This window comes from Stegodyphus dumicola, chromosome 4 (assembly GCF_044657685.1).
Source record: "Stegodyphus dumicola isolate Sdum_Otavi_A_Nest chromosome 4, ASM4465768v1".
Classification (NCBI taxonomy): Eukaryota; Metazoa; Arthropoda; class Arachnida; order Araneae; family Eresidae; genus Stegodyphus; species Stegodyphus dumicola.
Window position 1 is genome coordinate 77,866,250 of NC_140771.1, and position 19,834 is coordinate 77,886,083.

At 32.2% G+C, this 19,834-nt stretch overlaps 1 protein-coding gene across 7 annotated transcripts in view; it reads right to left on the reverse strand.

Moving 5' to 3' along the window:
* The window catches only part of LOC118194037 (rap guanine nucleotide exchange factor 2-like), a 648,324-nt gene that overhangs the window by 14,534 nt on the left and 613,956 nt on the right, over window positions 1–19,834 (reverse strand). For all 7 annotated transcript variants that reach the window (XM_085815114.1, XM_085815113.1, XM_085815118.1 and 4 more), the window contains 4 exons: window positions 13,553–13,702; window positions 11,650–11,893; window positions 9,623–9,889; window positions 1,969–2,124 (listed from right to left, as the gene is read on the reverse strand). In XM_085815114.1, the coding sequence (XP_085671240.1) occupies window positions 1,969–2,124; window positions 9,623–9,889; window positions 11,650–11,893; window positions 13,553–13,702 (817 nt within the window). The remainder of the gene's footprint in view (window positions 1–1,968; window positions 2,125–9,622; window positions 9,890–11,649; window positions 11,894–13,552; window positions 13,703–19,834) is intronic.

Sequence of the window (19,834 nt, forward strand, 5' to 3'; positions counted from 1 at the left end):
GCTTTGTGTGTTGCCTTTATTTATTAAATATCATGTTCTTTGCACCTAAACCATAAAATTCAATTCAACAGCAATATCACAAAATAATTTTAAAAGACCATATCTTTAGAATTTTCAATACTCAGTCTCGCATGCTGGAGATAAAAATGTTTTATTTTCGTACAGTGTTGCCATTGCTCGCTTCGAAATCATTGAGTTCGTTAATCAAAATTTATTAAAGTTTTACAAAATATGAAATAGATAATGAAACAAATTCCAAATTAGGGCTTCCAGATGCCCATATTCAGTGGAAGATCACATTATTCAAAATTTCATGGCTCTAGGTACCGTTGCTTTATCACAATGCGAGAAACGTACATACATTTATGCAGATTCTTTATTATGTAGTTTCTTTAAATATAGCATAGAGCAAAAATATTTGGTGGCAACAATCTGAAAAGTGAACCAACATTTATAGTGATTCAATGCAAAATACCAAAAGGAAATTAATAGTCCTTCTGGGCACACTGCCCTTTTGGACTAAAAAATGGATTACATATGAAGTCAAGCTTGCAAATCCTTATTTAGGGCTCAAATAAGTAACTTTAATTCCCATTTAAACAACATAGCATACATTGAAATTGGGTTAGTTGTAAGTTTTTTATGGTATTGGAAACATAGGTTATGCTACTACTATCATAAAAAAATTAGTTAAACTATTGTTTCATTACAAAAATTTTGAAATAAAATTCAGGATGATACAATTTGTGGCTCATATGCATATTCAAAACTGCCAAGAACAAAAATTGACACAAAATATATTTATTCATTAACATACACCAGGTCCATTTAAAAGTCCTTACTTTATTTTCTGAACTGCTCGCCGTAGACATATAACTTCAAGTTACAAAAATGCTTTAAATCACATAAAGATTCATGTTTTGGTATTTTTTAATTTAAAGAAATCAGTTTCGGAAAATAATGAAATCTAACTTTGGGGGTGGGGGCATATACAAATGGAAAAGTGAAATATTTGAAAATGTACACAACTAAAAATAAAATATGAGTTTAGAGAAACGTTTCTGATGTTAAAAGATTCATTGATGAGCCTTTCTACGTAGATTATTTTGAAAAGTGTTCATCAATAGAATCCCTCTCAAAAAGAGCTCTTATTCAGAGAATCTACAAAATTCTTATTCTAGAAAATAATGAAGGCTTCAGTATTCGTTAACAGTGAACTGATAATATTTTTTACATTAATTAAAAATGAAAAATATTTGTACTTAAAGGAATTTGCTATGATTATCACATTATGATTCCTAAGTAAAAAAAAAAAAAAAAAAACTTCATGAGAACATTTATAATATATCTTTACACTTTGAAAGTTTATAAATTACACGTGTGAAAATTCTTTCCGCACACTACTTGTATCAAAAGTGTGAGTTAAAGAATACCATATAATGGAAAGTCATAAATCATTGAATAGCTTTTAAAGGGGAAATATCAACCTCGAATTATTCAATTTATTTATTAACTAACTTCTCAATGTAAACTGAATATGATATCAAAAGTCCAAATTTTTTAATTAAATATTTTTGTAGTTTTTTTTGGTATAGGAATCAAAACATTATTTTGCTTTATTTTTTAAAATAAGCACAAAGTTTTCCTAAATAAAATATAAGAACGCATAAAAAATTAATTTTCATAATTTTTACAAAATTGATTTCTTTAAATTTAAAAATGCCAAAAAACTTGAAAGTATATCTCTGTATTCAGTAGTTGGTTGCATAAATAAAAATTGGCTATAAGGACTTGAGTTGACATGGGGTATACTAAATTTATCTATTTGGACACTAGAAAACTTCTGGTTATTAACATGCACTAAAAAGTGGAGGAATCCCAATATTTTATGTTACACTATTTTTGATTTTAAGGGAATGCTCAAAACATTAAATGCTAAAGTAAACATAAAATATCAATCATGATTACCAATGTGCTGATTTCTTTGCTGTGGGGGAGAATTGGAAGAGCCTAAAGAACTGCTACTGTGGCTGTCCAAGCTCGTAGCATGACCAGAATCTATTTCATAAAGGGGATGGTGATGATAACTGCCTGTGCTGCTACTATCACTTGATGTCACTGAACCTACAAATAAAGCACACAAGAGATTTTTTCATTCCAAAATATACATGGTCCCTTATCATAACATAAAATAAAAATTCATCTGCATATGTAAGAAACATTACAAAATCCAAAAAAGTTACTTTTGATGCTAAAAAACTCCATGCACTTTCCTTTTTTCAGTTGTAGGATTTTAATGCAGTTTTGTACAAAATGTTACTAGCATATTCATTTACAACTATTGAAAATATCACAATGTTCTGACCCATTGGTCAACTCTAACAATGGATTTTATTAATACTTTTGAGAACAACCTTTGTGCATGTTCATCTGACTTTGTCTCTAGATTTTTGGCCTTTTCCAAAAATCAAAGCATACATGCACGAGAAATGTTTCGAAAATCAACACAATTTAAAAGAAATGACTAAACAGTACAAGAACTGGCAAAACTGATTTCTACTGATTTTCAGAACTATTTTTCAAACTGCATAATATACAGGCTACAAAACTGTGTTTAGGCTAATGGTGATTATAGAGAGAGAAAATAGAATTATTTTTTCTTTCTTGTAAAGTGCACAGACTTGGAATTTCCTATACAGTTACAGCCCTTGATTCTACTGATTAATTAAACAAATCATGGAAGAAAACATTTTCATGTTCTGAACACCATGTAATTACAATATTAGGACTCAGTAAACAGATTATTTAAACTACTTAAAATCTGTGTGTGTCTATCTGCTTGTAAACATCATCTTCTCTCGAACTGCTCGCTTCTGCGCTTAGCGAAGCATACCACTGTGGATTCCAAAAATTCCTGGTAAGCCATTCCCATCTTCGTACGACTTAGCCAAGATATAATTCAATGCAAATTTTTCACTTCCTCTGTTGGCTTTTTCCCTATTAAAGGGATTTGGCTATGTGCCAATTTCTTTTTTCACAAATATCTATGGAATGGCACTTAGTTGAATTTTAAGACACATATCCTGATTCCAAAAATTTGTTCGAATCTACTGATACCATTCTCATCTTCGTACAACTTTAATTAGCTGAGATATTAATTAAAAACTCTGAAAAAAGTAATTTGAATGAGACTCAATAGCCATTTTAGGGATTTTTTTCTTAGGTTTTTTCCGTACAGCTTCCCGAAAGATGTAGGGATTTGGCACCGTCCCAATGTCTTAAAACCTATATTAGCAATGAATTGTTCTAGCTTAGAAAATTATTCGTTAATTTTTTCTTTTTTACCAGGTGGCTGCAGTCCTCACCTGGCAGGCTTGCCCACTAGTTTAAATTAATTTCTGACACATTTGATGCCCTATTTAACTTAAATGCTGTGACTAACTGCCCATATATAGTTTGCCTCTTTTTCTTGCATGGTATCATAAGCAATTTTTTCCCCTATCATTGTATATAATATGGCAAATAGAAACTTGCCATTCAAACTAGTTCTGAAAAATGGATTTCTAAAAAACTGCCTGCCACATTTTGAATTCATAGGCATGATACGAGTTTTAAAAAACAATATATATATATATATACATAAACAGGATGACAACACAACATTTGAGAATTTCATAATTGTAGATCCTAACACTTAGGTCCTTAGTAACTTAGGATTTTCCACATCTATATGCAAAGTGGCATCTGCCTGAGTGAAGTGGTTTGGCATCAGTGCTGATTTATGCATGTACCAGCTCACAGTGTTCAACAACATGCAATTGCAAACAGTATGTGTGAAATTTTTTCTTTTACAAAAGAAGATGAAATGAAGACTGCTGTTAATCTTCAGGAATTCTTTAAAGATGGAACTAAGTAAATCAAAGGCGTATGAATAGTGCTATGTCAAATGAAGACTGCCACAATTTCGATATCCAATGATGAGCAGAAATCAGAAAAACACAGAGAAAATGCAATACACTATTAATGAGAGAAGATCATCGAAAGATTATTCATCAAAATTCTGAAAAAACTTTTTTGGTCCAACAACATAGTACTTGTGTTTCATTGATACTACTCACTAAATCTTCTACTAGCCCAATGTGATGTTTTTTTCTATTTCCACAAAAAAGAAAGATATTGAATGGATTAAAAAAAAACAGAAATTTAAATTAAATTCAATGGGCAGGAACATGGCTATTCAGCATTGGCCACTCCTAAGGGCAGAAGTAGTGGCCATTAACAAGCAGCCACCCTTGCCTCCTATGAAGGGACAGAGAGTTGCAAGCATTCCTTCTCCTGGATTCGAAACCTGGCCCTTCGGTACCGCAGTAGGCTCCCCCAGCCATTAAAATGAGGTGCAAGATAGTATGTTTCTTGCCTTGACTAATATTCTGAAGTTCCATCAGCAACAGGCAACGTGTTGGAAGTTACTGATAGATATCACTGTGAAAAGGACTAAAATATGTTAGTATTAAACTAATATTAAAATCTTTCCAATTGATAAGTGTACTGCTATCCGGACTCATCGAGACTTCAGCGATTCCGGATTTGGGATTTTTCCGGATATTGGATCATCGGTTTAAATCTAGTGATATGGCATGTAGAAATTATAAAATTAAAAATATGAAATCGTGATTTATGAAATAATGAAGTATTTATGATCTAAAGCAGGGATAGGCAAACTTTTCCGGTCGTGAGGCAAAAATCGAAAAAAAAAAAAAAAAAAAAAAGTTTGGCAGGCCAAGATAAGTTTTTCTAAAAATTTAAAAACAAAAATACAAGTATTACAATTTAAATATGTAAAAAACAAGTATTACAATTTAAACACGAGATGAATAAAATTGCAATTTCATTCAAGTTCCTTATATTGAGGTTCGAAGTGAGTTGTACTGATTCTAAGGAATGATGCTAAATGCTCATCTGTCAGTCTACTAATAAAATAATTCTTTCTAAGGTTCATAGTTGAAAACACTTATTCATATAAATAAGATGAAGCAAACATAGCACTGATTTTCTGGGTGTGAGATATTAAATTTGGGAAACTTACTTTCGACAATGATTTGTAAAACTCTAACTTTGGCATATTTAGAAACAACTGCTTGAGATGATTGTTAGATTGCAACTCAATTAATTCACGTTGCAAATCTGACCTCACTGCTTCAAAATTTACGTTGAAATGCATGGTAAAAATATCCAGTTTTGTTTGAATGACACTAAAATCTTGAAGTCTGCATTCGAACTCAAAATGCAGTTTTTTAAGCCAATCTTCATAATTCTTAAGCTTCTCTTCATTTACTGAGGGTATTGAATTTAACATCGGTAAATAAGACAAGTCATTCTCAGCTAGCTGCCCAGCAAACAGATTAAGTTTTAGTTTAAAAGCTTTGAGATGGGCCCAGATATTGTCGATAAATTGATTTTTCCCTTGCATCTTGACATTCAAGTTGCTCATATGACAAAGAAGATCTGTGAAAAATGCAAAATCCGAAAGCCATTCTGTGTCTTCTAACATTTGGCACTCTGCAGAACACTGTTTCTCATGGAAGAACTATACAATGTCATCTTTCAGCTGCCAAATTCATTCAAAAACACATCCTCCACTAAGCACCTTACTTTCGTGTAACACAGTACATCAGAGTATTCAGATGGCACAGATTGAAGAAATTCTCGAAATTGCCTGTAAGCCCACGAGATTGAATAGAATTTACAAGCTTCACGACTGCATCAAACATGGGCTTCATACTCAATGCAGATTTGCGCAGAGTATCTTGATGTGTAACACAATGTACAGTTTTGACTAGAGAAATCCAGATATTTTTCCAGTCATATTTGTGCTCCATCGATCGTAATATTACATATATTTGTTATAGGCACTTTCAATGTTAAAAGCCCTTCCTGAAATTCACGAAAAATGTCATATCCCACTGTAAGTTCCCTTTAAAGTACGCTTGCACGCCCGTTCCTCGGTAATATCAAAGTTCTCACCAACACCTCTTATAAATAATATAATACTAATTGAGCAGTATTATTTCTTTCAGTGCTTTCATCCACAGCTATGGGGCAAAATTTAAACTGGCAAATTTTTGACTCGAATTTTGATGTCAAATTTTTATCGATGGCTTCGATTCTAGAAGTCACTGTTTTTCGAGATAAGCTTACAGTCTCAAAATTATTTTTCTTGTCTGGAAATAAAACATCACAAACTTGGAGCATGCATTGTTTAACGAACTCTCTATCGATGAGAGCTTTATTATTTTTAGCAATACTGTATGTTACAATGTAACTGGCATGTGTAGCTGCTTCTTGGGTACTGTTTATCTTCTTGAAAAAATTTTGGCGGCCTGATAATTTTTCATAAACACTTTCTGCATTTTGTTTTCTTTCATATTCGAACATTGCTTCGTAATTCGAATTCTTATGCTTAGATGTGAAATGATGAGAAGTATTATATACATTCTTTGAAGACTACTACAGCTTCACTGCAGATGAGACACACTGGTTTATCGTTTACAACTGTAAAAAATATTTCCAGGTCCATTCATCATTAAAACCATGGCACTCTGAATCAACTTTACGTCTTTTAGTAGCCGTTTTGTGGTTGAAATATTTTACGAATAACCCAAACAAGCACTAGCTATGCCATCCTTTAATAATTTTACCACTAATCACAATGATGCTATATGTCCGCAATCTATCCATAAAAAATAAATAATATTAGAAGTCGCGCTGAAAGAAAAAGCCGCTGGTTGGAGCTTAAAACGCACAATCTGTCTTATATATGGTCTAATTCACCTATATTGGATTCCCATATGTTTGCTACCCAAGAAAGAGATAAGACTTGTTGGGCGCCAATCTACAGCTATAACTAATAAAGAACTTCTGCTTTTAACACTTATCGATTGAAAGCTGTCTGTTCTTGCTATTTTTGTGATTTATGTTTTATAGAACAAAAATAGAGAAAGTAAAAAGATCATCAGTCCTTTGAAAAAAAGGAAGAAATATTTAAAGAAAAGGAGATGGATATATAATATATAAATACAGTACAAAGTCCGTAATCTGGACTCGTCAGGACTTCGGCAATTCCGTATTAGGGGTTTTTCCAGATTATAGATCATCAATTTAAATCTGGTAAGATGGCATGCAGAAATTATACAATTACAAATATGAAACCGTAATTTATGAAATAAAGAGCAATTATGATCTAAAGGGTATCAAAATTTACAAAAAAAAAAAAAAAAAAAAAAAAAAAAAAAAAAAAAAAAAAAAACTTAATATTTATTTGTTTACATTATTAAACTTTTTTTTCAATGTAAGTTGTTTAAGTTGCTTCTTTTTTGTGCTAATAATACTTTCTCTTTAATTCTATAAACAGACATAATTTCTTGTTCAGTTACAAAGTTCCACTGTTCAAGTCCTGTAATTGCTGTGTCGAGAATACCAACTAACTTGTCAATCGAAATTTTTTCGTTTTCAATAACGTTCTCTGTTACTTTCTTCAATATCAGAAGCACGCATGGGATTACGGACTTTGTACTGTATTTATATATTATATATCCATCTCCCTTTCTACTTTCTTTAAATATTATTTTTCTTCCTTTTTTTTCAAAGGACTGATGATCTTTATTGGCTTTACGCGCATGTGTAAGTTTGTGGTTTTGAGGTCTGGATTATAGATCATTCTGGATAATGGACGTCCGGATTACAGACTTTGTACTGTATATATTTCTTTTAATTTGCCTCCATCCGCGGGCCATAGTTTGCCCATTCCTGATCTAAAGGTGTCAAAATTCGCGAAGAAAAGGCTCCATATTTATTTGTTCACCTTATTAAACATTTCTTTCAATGTAAGTTGTTTAAGTTACTTAATTTTTTGTGCTAATACTTTTTTTTTAATTCTGTAGAGAGACATAATCTCTTGTTCACTTACATTATTGAAGTCCTTGTCAATCGAAATTTTTTCATTTTCAGTAACTTCTCTGTTACTTTCTTCATTATCGGTAGCAGTATTTTCTGGATCTAGAACCATACTACAGATTTCGCCATTCATTAATTGACTGATGATTGAGAAGCATTGTCATCACAATGAAATCATCTTCTCTCCGCGTTTCTTTACAAAATCCGTTAATTGTAAAATTTCACCTTTGTTTTGCGATATTCGAATACCTTTAAAATTAGCAGCTATCATTATCAAATTTAGCTATCGTTCACTATACATATTTGGCTATGCATCATGAGCTTGGCGACTAATAGCAAGTTCTTTCGTTAAATTTCATCTTGCTCCTATAGCGCACTGTGATAATTAAGCCTGAATTGCATTAGTTTAGTTATTTATTATACTTATGTCTATTTCTTGCCCACACTTAAGGCTTATCAGAGTTCTGAATAAATAAATTCTCACATATACTTAAGCCTCATTCAGGGCCACCACTAGATATCTTACTACCTGATGCAGTCTCTGTGGGTCCTAAATTTTCGACCTGGTGTGGCCATATGAACCTTGGTTCTGGTTCTGGGTTTATATGAATAACAAATCAGTTATTCTTAATTCAAATAGTCCTAAATGTAATCTTTGGGTCTATGAGTATCATCAACAAAATATATTTTTACCATATGGAAAGAAATTTTTGTTAAATTTTTCCTCGTCAACATTTTTTAGCACATTTAACTTAAACCTGTTATCATCGCCAAGCATAATGTCAACACAAAAGGTTACCATACTCATTTATTATTCAATTACTAACATAAAAAAAAATTGTTTAGGCATGGCTACACGAGTTATTACTCAAGTTGTCATGTGTTGATAAACATGTGGTGATGAAAGTAAAGTATAATAAATAATGATTCACCAGTTTGGCGTTAGATTAACGTGTGTGTGTGATTATGGCAAAGCCTTGAGGGCTATCTGCCTAAGGGGAGGGATGCCTTCAGGGAGGACTTTCTAAGGGAAACTGGCTCGTATACACGTTACACATGGGGAAAACCACGAAAACGCCCATGCAGCCAGCCTGTTCGCGGGATTCGAACCTCGGACCAAACTACCAGTGTTCAGCGACTTTACCGCTCGGCCGCTGGTGGGCCCCCATTAGATTAACGATGTATCTATGTGGAATGTTTTGGTTCGAGATGTGTGCCAAAGCAGATACACAGCAACAGAGCCAAATTACTGATCGTACAAATTTATGCTAAAATGATTGTTTCTTCAATAACAAGATATTTTATTTAGTGTCAAAAAAATTAAGAATCGGGACTCTCCAGATGTGTTATTAAGTGTGGAGGGGAGACTCAAATGTGCATGCTTAAAGCCTACGAAAAAAACGTTGTTGGTTTTTTTAAGGTCTAGATTTTAGATCATTCTGGATATTGGATGTCCAGACTTCGGACTTTGTACTGTATTTAAAACAATGCGATAACCTTTCAGTACCCCCTTATACACAAGAAAAATTATATTTTTTGGTCCTTGTTGAGTCGAACAAAATTTTGAAATTTAGCAGAATGTTCAACATTCGAAACTTGTTCTAACTGTAAAAGGAATAAAGCAACCTATTTAATGATAACACATCAGTGCATTTTCTATATAACTTACCCGAAGTCTGCGACTTCCTCAATGGCAGGTTGCTAAGTGCAGTGACGCTCGAGCTCTCAGCACTCAAATCCACAGGTAGAACTGAAGGGTTTGCTGTATCACTATGTGATCGGCCATGACCCTGTCGTCCATCATGCTTTCTTCGAATGGCATTCGGAGATGGAGATGGGGATAGGGAATGATGATGGCGCGGGGGTTGATGAGGACGTACTTTGCTCTGATCCGAAAGTGCTAGCAACTTTCGAACAGCTTGGGGAGAGTCTGCACCTGTAATGCATGAATTTGCTCTCTTACTTTCTGTTGGTTTTTAGCACATTTTATGAATAAATATTTGTGAATTTATTAACTACACCAGTAAATTCCATGTCTAATTTCCAATATTATTTTCTTTCCATTTCATTTCTTCGTTGGTAGTTGAGAACTCGAAACCCATTTTCATAGATATGCAAAAGAGGTAAATTATCACTCAATAACTAAAACAGCTCAATCTTTAGAACTTGATTGTGAAATTGAGAATTTTTTTTTTCCATTACACTAATCAAATACAATAACAGCTAAACACATTTTTATTTAAAATAAATAAATATGCAATTAAGAGAAGAAAAATAGGTTATTTCCCACAACAAAATACATTAAACCACAAAGTCAGTTCCATCTATTCCTTAAAAACATTTTGCCATGCTATTTTTCAGCCACATTTCTTAATTGTTTAATTTATTTACTTCCTGTTCCTCAAAGAGAAATGTCATCTTGACAGGTTCAAAAAAAGCATCCCTCTTCTTGCATTTTGATATTGCATCATGTGATAGAAAATATATTTGCTTTCTAAAATTCGAAATTTTTAAGATGGCATCTTTACATATTCTAATTTTTTTATTTCAATCACATGAATTTTTAGAAATGATGTAAAAAAAATTTACTGCTAAAAGTGCCATTATTTTTTCCAATTTTCTTAAATTCTTACAAAAGTCTGTCGCTACTTAAAAGAAAATTACAAAAGGAAAGTTAATAACCTATGGGATAATCACCTGAAAACTATTATATTTCTTAACATAATCTTCATAAATTATTTATAAATACTTGTCCATCATTTTTTTATCAGTGCTCCAATTCCAGCTACATAAAATCCCTGGGTTTGAAATCGCAGCCATTCATCTTCATCATCACGTGTAAAGTCTTTGCCTCTAAGATGGTTATTATTAGACTAATAGGTACTGTTACTGTTAGTGTACAGCACATTTCTCATATCAAGTCCTCCACTCTCTGAGCTACTGAGTCTGTCTCAATCTGAATAGAAGTCTACTTTGGTTTTTGTCACAAACTTTGGAGCAGTCTTCAGAAAATTTCTCCACCCACTTGTGCATTATGTGACAAACACTTCTTTCCATAAAGAGGAAATACACCTTTATGAATATGTTTCGCACAAATTCCTATTGACCTCCTCCCCCCCCCAATGGATAAAAGCATGGTGCTTCTCTCTTGTACAGCCATTGAGTTCCAGTGACATTTTGAAATTGAACTATGTGTGTGCAACTGGCACTTGGAACTAACTAATGAAATAAATCATTCTGCTACCTATTAGCATACATGGAAAGTACTAACTGCTATTCTCAAATACATCATGCCAATTTGTGACTTGCTCAATGACTTTCTCTTGGACTTTTATTCAAATTAGAAAAAATAAATAAATAACATTCCAGCTTCCATCCACTGCAAGCAGCGGATGCTGGTCAAAGAAATTCTGTTCGCATGAAAATATCCTGTGGCATATTATTCTGACAGTTGGTCATTTCACACAATTAAGTTAAAAGGCTGATTAACATCTCAGAACAACAGATATTTCATTTAACTAATATCCAAAACAAGAAATTCCCCATTTTACCTATTTTCGATAGCGTAAAGCCCTTTTTTAAGAACGAAAATTTACCATACTGCAGAATTCTTGTTTCCAATAATTCTAAGATGCATACCTAATAATATTCATGTAACTAACTGTACTTTCCATAAAAGTAAATCAGGTACCGTACCAAATTTGGGACCAGCACTAAGTGATTTTTTCCCTTCAGATGTACTGCTGTTACTACTTGTGGTGGATAACGTAGGAGATGGATGCCTTTTCCTCGGCTGCTGGACTTGAGGAGCAACAGGTATGACTAATGGTACAGAACTTGTTGTGGGTTCGCATTCCAAAGACATTGTCCTCAGCTTCTCTTCGTCCGAAATTACTTTCAGATTGGAAAGATATGTTTTGACTCGGCGAACCATCTGGGCCTTTAAAAAAAAAATCAGAGGCATGAAAATCGTAATTCATTTTACATCATTTCCAATTTTAAGAGCACTTAAAAATCAGCAAGAAAAGCAATCTCTTTTAAAAGAAAGTCTTATTTTTTTAAACTTTAGACTCCTTAATGCATCCAAGTCCCCTTTCTTAAATAATTTTAATTACGTAAAAGAGTATTTCCTTTTTTCTTTTTCTGAAAGATTTGAAAGATATGTTTTTTAGTCTTATATACCTGGGCCTTGAGTGGCTACCATGCACGTCAGCAAGCGGTGGATAGCAGGATGTCCTGTATTATCTGACAGGATAGCTTCGAATAATAAATACGAAGCCACGAACCCCCTCCTGTAACCCTGATTTTATACAACCCATGCCTAGGGTGAATGATACTGTGGTTATATTGTTTTAACGAAGCCTCTAGAGTGCCTGGCAACTTCTAGAGTATTTTGCCTTACCCAGCAACAGGCAATACTGGGTGGACCTTTTTTATCCTCTACTTTCTTTTCTAGTTTATATATGGATGAAAATGACAATATAACTAAACATTCTGCTTTTACAGGCAAAACCTTTGAAGTAGACTTTCATCATGGGGCACAACTTTTTTAGAAAGCACCTTCATACTATGGGGCTCTCCCAATAAGACACTATATGCAGGAAATGCTGTAAGAACAAGGAAACAGCATGCCATATTACTACACAAGTGCATATTATATATACCCTTGTCCTCCCTTGCTTGACTACTTTAGGTATTCTCAATACTAAAGATTTACAGCTGAGCTATATTGAGGGACTGTCAGACTTTATAAACAAAGTGGGTGACCCAAACAGATGGAGCTAGGAAGCATTGAGTTTGGTGAATTTGGCACAAAATGCTATTTAGCAGAAGTGCCTGACAAACTCAACCTGAAGAAGAAGTCTTATATATAAAAACACATTACTTGTCAAGGCTTATTATTGTTTTCATTTATACGAGGTATTGCAAATCCTCTCTCAGAAAATATGTTTAATTACATTACAGGCATATTTACTTTCCTAATATGTGTTTTGTGTCTTTTTCACATAAAACCATACATTACATAACTTATCCTGCTCTAATTTTAAAAGTAAGCTTTTATTTGTTTTATGTACCTTTAAGTTAACAAGTTATGTAACTTTTACATGCTTTTTAACAAATGTCAGCCTTTAGGACTAGCTTTTGATCACGCAAAATAGGCTTGGCATTTAATGTGTTAAGATGTACATAGATTGTTATCTGAACATTTTAGCAGCTAAAATATACTTCTATGCTTCAAAGATAAGAGTTTTATATTAAAACAATATCCAGTTTCTATCTTTAACCCCCTATCAGTCAGTGAGCAACCAGCAAATGAAGCAGAGACATAATTAATTGAGATGCTATGGCAGCATGTATTTTCCTGTTATTCCTATTAATTTTCTCAAGTATGATATTTATAAAGTCAACAAGAAAAGATAGGAAACATGCATTAGAATTGTTTTAAAAATATCCTGAAGTGTATTCTTTTTGTGCTTTTTTTATTAGAAACACAGCAATAATATAGCTTGCTTATACAGCTTAAAATACATAGGGCCATATTCCCTGAATATGAATTTTAAAAAAAAAATCATTTTTTGAAATCTAGATTTCCAATTACCTCTTCAAACATTTTTTTAGGATTGGGCTGTGCAGTACTCTTCTTCCTCTTTTTCACAGTTGCAGCATTCGTTGTGGTGACAAAGCTGTTAAGGGAAGCCATAGCAGCAGTTGGATGAGCTCCTCCAATTTCCAACATGTTAAATAAATCCTACATGAGAAGTAGAAATAATTACATTATGTGCATTTATTTCACGAAAGGAAATATAGATATGCATACAATACTTTATCTTATTACCATAAAAAGGCAAAAAAATATATATAATTAAAAGTGATATCATGTAAAAAGAAAATTTGAATGGTTTCAGGTTTTAGTGATGTTCTAAAAGGGTTCTTGTAAAGTTCAATAAAGTTTATCAATAAAGATTACTGATAAAAATGGCCCAGGTGAAATAGTAAAACATTTTATATGATATTAGATTAATATGCATTTAGACTAACATGGGAACATTATATATCTTTTGCGTATTTAAAAGGTGAAAAATATGTGATGCAATTCTATAAAAATATTTAATGCATTTAATTAGATACATTATGAATTAAATCAGGGTTCGTACACATTTCTGCACATGGAAATTAAATAATTTTAAGGACCATTAATGAAAAAAATGACCTATTAGCAAATGGGAACTGAATAAATTCAATTGAAGATATGCCTGAATTTCCCTTTTGCAATACCATCCTAAAAATAAAATAGATCCCTAAGTAGTACGCATTATTACTAAACATGAATTAATTAACATAATTGTTAATAAGTTTGAAAATAAAATAAACTTATGCAATTTATCAAGTTGCATTAAATATTTTACACTTATAATTGTTGGTCATATTTGAAAGAAGATAAGTGACATTTACATTTTACTAACAGTTAGCTTTATGTTGATTTTTTTTTTATGTCTCATTTTGTCACATACTTGGTCAGTCTAGAGGTTTAGTAAATAAGCAGGCAGATTTTATGTCAAACTGAATAGGTTAAAATGAGAAGTAAGATCATAATCAGCATGATTCATAACCAAAAGACTGAATGTTGTCACCGCTGCCGCTTGTCTAGAAAGAGACCTGCTGATTAGAACAAACCTGAAAGGCCTGATGTAGGCAAGATTGGCATGTGTTGAAAGTTAGTCAGGCTCTGTTTGATGCAGTTAGTGCCGTAGCTTCGTGTACATATCCAGGGATTGTAACCCAGTTAATATACTTTAAGATTCTAATAAGCTATTAAAGCACCAGAGGTGATAAGTTGTTTTGTATTATTTTAAGTCTAAATAGATGCATGGTAGAATATGTTTTACTTGAATTTTTAAGGGTAAGCAGTTAGTTATAAATAATTAAATTAGGTAGTTTGATAACTTTGTCATTATGGATTTACATGACCACTATTAAATTTTATTTTTTAACAATATTTGTTAAAAAAGCCCTATTAAAATCAAAATCTAATAAAATTTCACAGTTTAAAGTAGATGTAATTTATGACACAGATTCTTAAACAATATTAATTATGCATTAAAACCTACAGAGCATTTATGTTTTGTAACAGTGAACAAAATATTTATCCGTCATTTTAATTCGAAACCTTCCCCGACATTTTGGCTAGTTTATATCGATTTCCTTCTCTTTAAGCATCTTTTCTAACAATTAGAGATTTGTCTCAATATGCAAATCAATGCTCTCACTAGTTTCTGCGTCTTTATCTCCTAACTTGTCAACCTCTCCACAATCTATCTTTGAGGGTTTAATTGATCTGGTAAAAGTTAAATGTTCCAAAACTCCCGACAGGCGTGAAGCATATTATTGCTATGTCTGAATTGGGTTATTCAATTATGGCAAAGCACACGAGGGCTATTTGTCTAAAGGTAGGGATGCCTTCGTGGAGGACTTTCTAAGGGAAACTGGCTCGTATACATGTCACACATGGGGAAAACCATGAAAACGCCCATGCAGCCAGCCTGTTCGCGGGATTCGAAGCTCAGACCGAACTACCAGTGTTCAACGTCTTTACCGCTCGGCCTTTGGTGTGCCTTGCTATGTCTGAAATTAACTATAATATCAGACAAAGGTTTAAAAAAGCCTCTTATTTAAAAAGATCTTAGAACATAAAGGCATGTTCTGATGCTAACAAAATCAATTAAAGCTCACGGTGATGTAATTAAACAAGAACAGTCAAATTGGAACTAATAATGTGGACTTGTGGTCAAAGATTATACAATTTAATTTTAATTTAATCTGGCTCAATAACTCTTATCATATGAGGAAATAGAAATTGGGAATTAAAGTAAAGGTTGAAATCATAAACAAGTGGGTAATTTACATAATAACAACTGCAGATATCTTTCAAGAATAATTTCCTTTATGTATTCAGTTTCTTTCTTCAACACGTTTCCTTTTCATTTTAGAATTTTTGGATTTAATTAAGGATTTCCGATATTCTAAAAAACACTAAATGCATTTAGAATGTAGAGGAAAAGCAGTTAATTTTATTTCTTTAGTAATATGAACATTCGGAAGCAATATGAAATATATATAGTAAAGGCCAGTTAGGGCTGGTGTGGCAGAATTTCTAGAATTTAGTGACACACCGAGCAACAAAATCTAGAAATGGCAAAACTTTTAGAATTTAGAGCAGGCATTGGAAGCAGAATTTAGAAAGGCACTAGGCAGCAGAATTTAGAATCCACAGAGATTGCATCAGGTGGGAAAATCAGAATTTAGAAAGGCACTAGGCAGCAGAATTTAGAATCCACAGAGATTGCATCAGGTAGGAAAATGCCTAGTAAGAATGTAAAGTTGAATTATGTTTAGAGCCATGCTCCAAAATTTGCCACACTAAAAATTTTTTTATATAATAATAAGTAATAGTATTAGCTGTACAAATTTAGTAAGCATGTATATTTATCAAACTGAGCCTGTATTTTTATATTTTTGTTCCATGCATGCTAAAATTGTGTGAGCCGTATTGTATGTTTTTTAAAAATTAAGAAACTATTATAATTCCTGCATTATATTGAATGAAAAGTGGAAGAACGCAAAATTGTGTTTCAATACTAATAGCCCTTTTGAGATAATAAATATCAAATTCTTTGCAAAGATTTAAAAAGGGGGGAAAGAACATAATCATCAGCATAAATGTATGTATGTTTCTCACATTGTGATAAAACAATGGTACCTAGAGCCATCAAATTTTGAATAATGTAATCCTCCACCAAATACGGGCATCTAGAAGCCCTAATTTGGAATTTGTTTTATAATCTATTTTATATTTTGTCAGACATTAAAGAATTTTTGATTAACAAACTCAACGATTTCAAAGCGAGAAATGGCAATACTGTACAGGGAAAAAAACATTTTTATCTCCAGCGTGCGAGACTGAGTATCAGAAATTCTAAAGATATGGTCTTTTAAAATTACTTTGTGATATTGCTGTTGAACTGAATTTTATGATTTATGTGCCAAGAACATGATATTTAATTAATAAAGGCAACACATACAACGTTAAAAGCACGCCCCTTTGGGCATTATGTAAAATCTGATAGCTTTCAGGGTTTTTTCTGGGGGAGGGGGGCTAATTTTAAACTTACAGCAAATGTTTATAAGAATTATATATATATATATATATAATATATCATATTTTGTGAAAATTTAATGAATTATTTATTAACAAGCTCAGTAATTTAAAGCACTGTGTTGCCATTTGATAAACCACATGACACTAGTCTTTCAAATTTAACCACTGGACTCAGCAATTTAAAAGAAATGTGTTGTCTACCACATTTGCCTTTAAAACTGAATCAACAAACGAAAAGTACTGCCACTGCTTGAAATGAAATAGGTAAGCATGTAGTATGTGATCTACCACTTTCAGTTATTCATTTCTTAGATGGTCTCACTAAAAAGCTTTTCTTAAATTCAAACCCGAAATTTAATGGTCAGAACAAGGAATTAAAACAACAACAATTTTAGTGCAGCTGTCTAAAAATACTAATAACTAATAAAGTGGTAGATCACATACTACAAGTTTAGAATATATTCTCAGCTTCCACTTGCTAGTGTTTTAACATACAGAAAAGCATAAGATATTTAATTTTTCTTTCAAATGTAACCTGTCTCTTATTAGTTAACAAACTAAATGATTTAAAAGCAATAAATACAGTTCTTCGTGGTTTTCATTAATAAGCATAATAGCTAGATTTGCCGTTAACCAGTGTAGTGGTTAGCATCGCTGACTGCCATGCCGAAGGGCCCGGGTTTGAAGGCATGGATGTTTGTAAATGTATAGAGTCAGTGAGGCATGGCGTCACTCTAAATATGTGGCGAGCCGAAAGTCCTTTCGCCTGGTTTGGTGGAAGGGGAAAGAGTGGGAATCCCTTAGACCTGTTTCCCTGGTCTATCAAAATTGGGTGCAGATATGAGCCAAATTGCACTGTCACCTGTAAGGTGCTCAGTGATGTTGCCAACTAAACAAAATATATGTAAGTCTCTAATAATCTGACTGGATCGAATGTAAAGTAATAAACAGAGAGCATTATTCCATACAACGTTTATTGGCGAACACCAAAGACGAACTGATACATATAAATAATTATGACATCACAGTTTCTTTTTACAAACACTACCGCCATCTATTGGCAATCTAAGAATACATAGTCACAAACTTAACACCAACGACAGGTGTGTTTGTACGCTCCTTGCCACGAGGAATTTTGTGGGCTTGGGCTGACTAAATCAGACAAGTGAGCATAAACAACAACAACATAGTTAGCTTTCTTAGAATCATTATATTTTCTCTCTTTTTTTATTATTATCACAATTTTAGGCAGCTAGAATTATTAAATAAAAATGTAAATTTTTAAGTAGAGTGCTGTTTGTAGCATTTTTGTCAATGTAACTGCTTAGCCAGATTACTATATTTAAAAGCTTAATATCTATACAAATATGCTTTGCTGAGTGGTAGCACAGTAAGAATTGGCTGTTTATGCCGCATAAATTTAACCCTTTAACTGTTAGACCCAGATTTTCTTGTTCTTTTAGGCAAGCTCCTTAACGGTTTCTCCCGTAATATTGTCATTTTAAATATCTTCTTGAAAACGGATTGACCTGTCTTTTTGTTAGACCTAAAAGAAACGTCAAAAATGAACAGCCCGTATTTTTGTCTCACTTTCACCCCCAAGTGTCTAAGGGGACAAGCGTCCCTCCAACCCTGATGACAATAGTTAATTAATGACCCTCAATAGCACGGGAAGTTTTACGATCAAGAACTCTTCTTGATGTTTTACGATAACGGCGACCTTACACTGGTTCTAAAGTAATAAGAAATTTGTTACCAGTTAGAAAGTTAATGGAAGAGGAAATAAGAATTTCTGTTTTAGACGCTGTTTAAGAAATTAAATAATAATAATAATAATAATAATAAAAGAAGATTTTTATAGAATAAGCTTTTATTTATTTATAACTCAAATGATTAATAAATTTTTTTAAAAAAAGTAATTTAGCTATTGTTCTGCTATCGGAAGGGATTTACGAATGTATGTATGCACATCATGTGCATGTGTCGGTGTATTTATGTGTGTGTAAACACATGTATACATTCGTATGTATATATAGGCACATACATGAATACATACATCTGTATATACATGCATACATACATACATTTTTTAATCCAATCCCGATAACAGAAGAGTACCGTAATTTATTATATAGATTAATAGGAATAAGGAATTAAATAATATTCTTTACAAAATTCATTTACAAATTTATATCATGAATAATAAAAAAAAGTTGTGCCCTATATATATTTTTGATATTGGAAATCGACTGTTTGATTTCGTTATTTAAGTGTCCTCACTTTTATAATCCTTGATATAAATTGCATATAAATAATTGAATATTGTAAAGAAGTTTAATTAATCTCTCTAAAATATGCCATAAATTATTTTTTTGCCTTTGACTTATTAAGAATTTTATAAGTTTTGAATAAAAGCTTATGTTACAAAACTTTTTAAATTTTTATCTTCTTAATCTTAATAACTTATTTTCAATTAAAAAATCATTTTCAAAAATGAATAAAATTTTTTTTACTTCCAATAAATGCCTCAAATAATCGAAAACATTTTCTGACTTTTCACTCAGAAATCAGAAGTTATGTTAAAAATATCATACAAATTTCAATTAAAATAATATTTTACGTCAGTGCAAACGTTAAAGTTTTGACATTTGTAGTTTGTCTTGCAAATGAAAATATGTGCAAAAATCATGTCAACATTAAATTTAAAAAAAAAATTAATGGAAT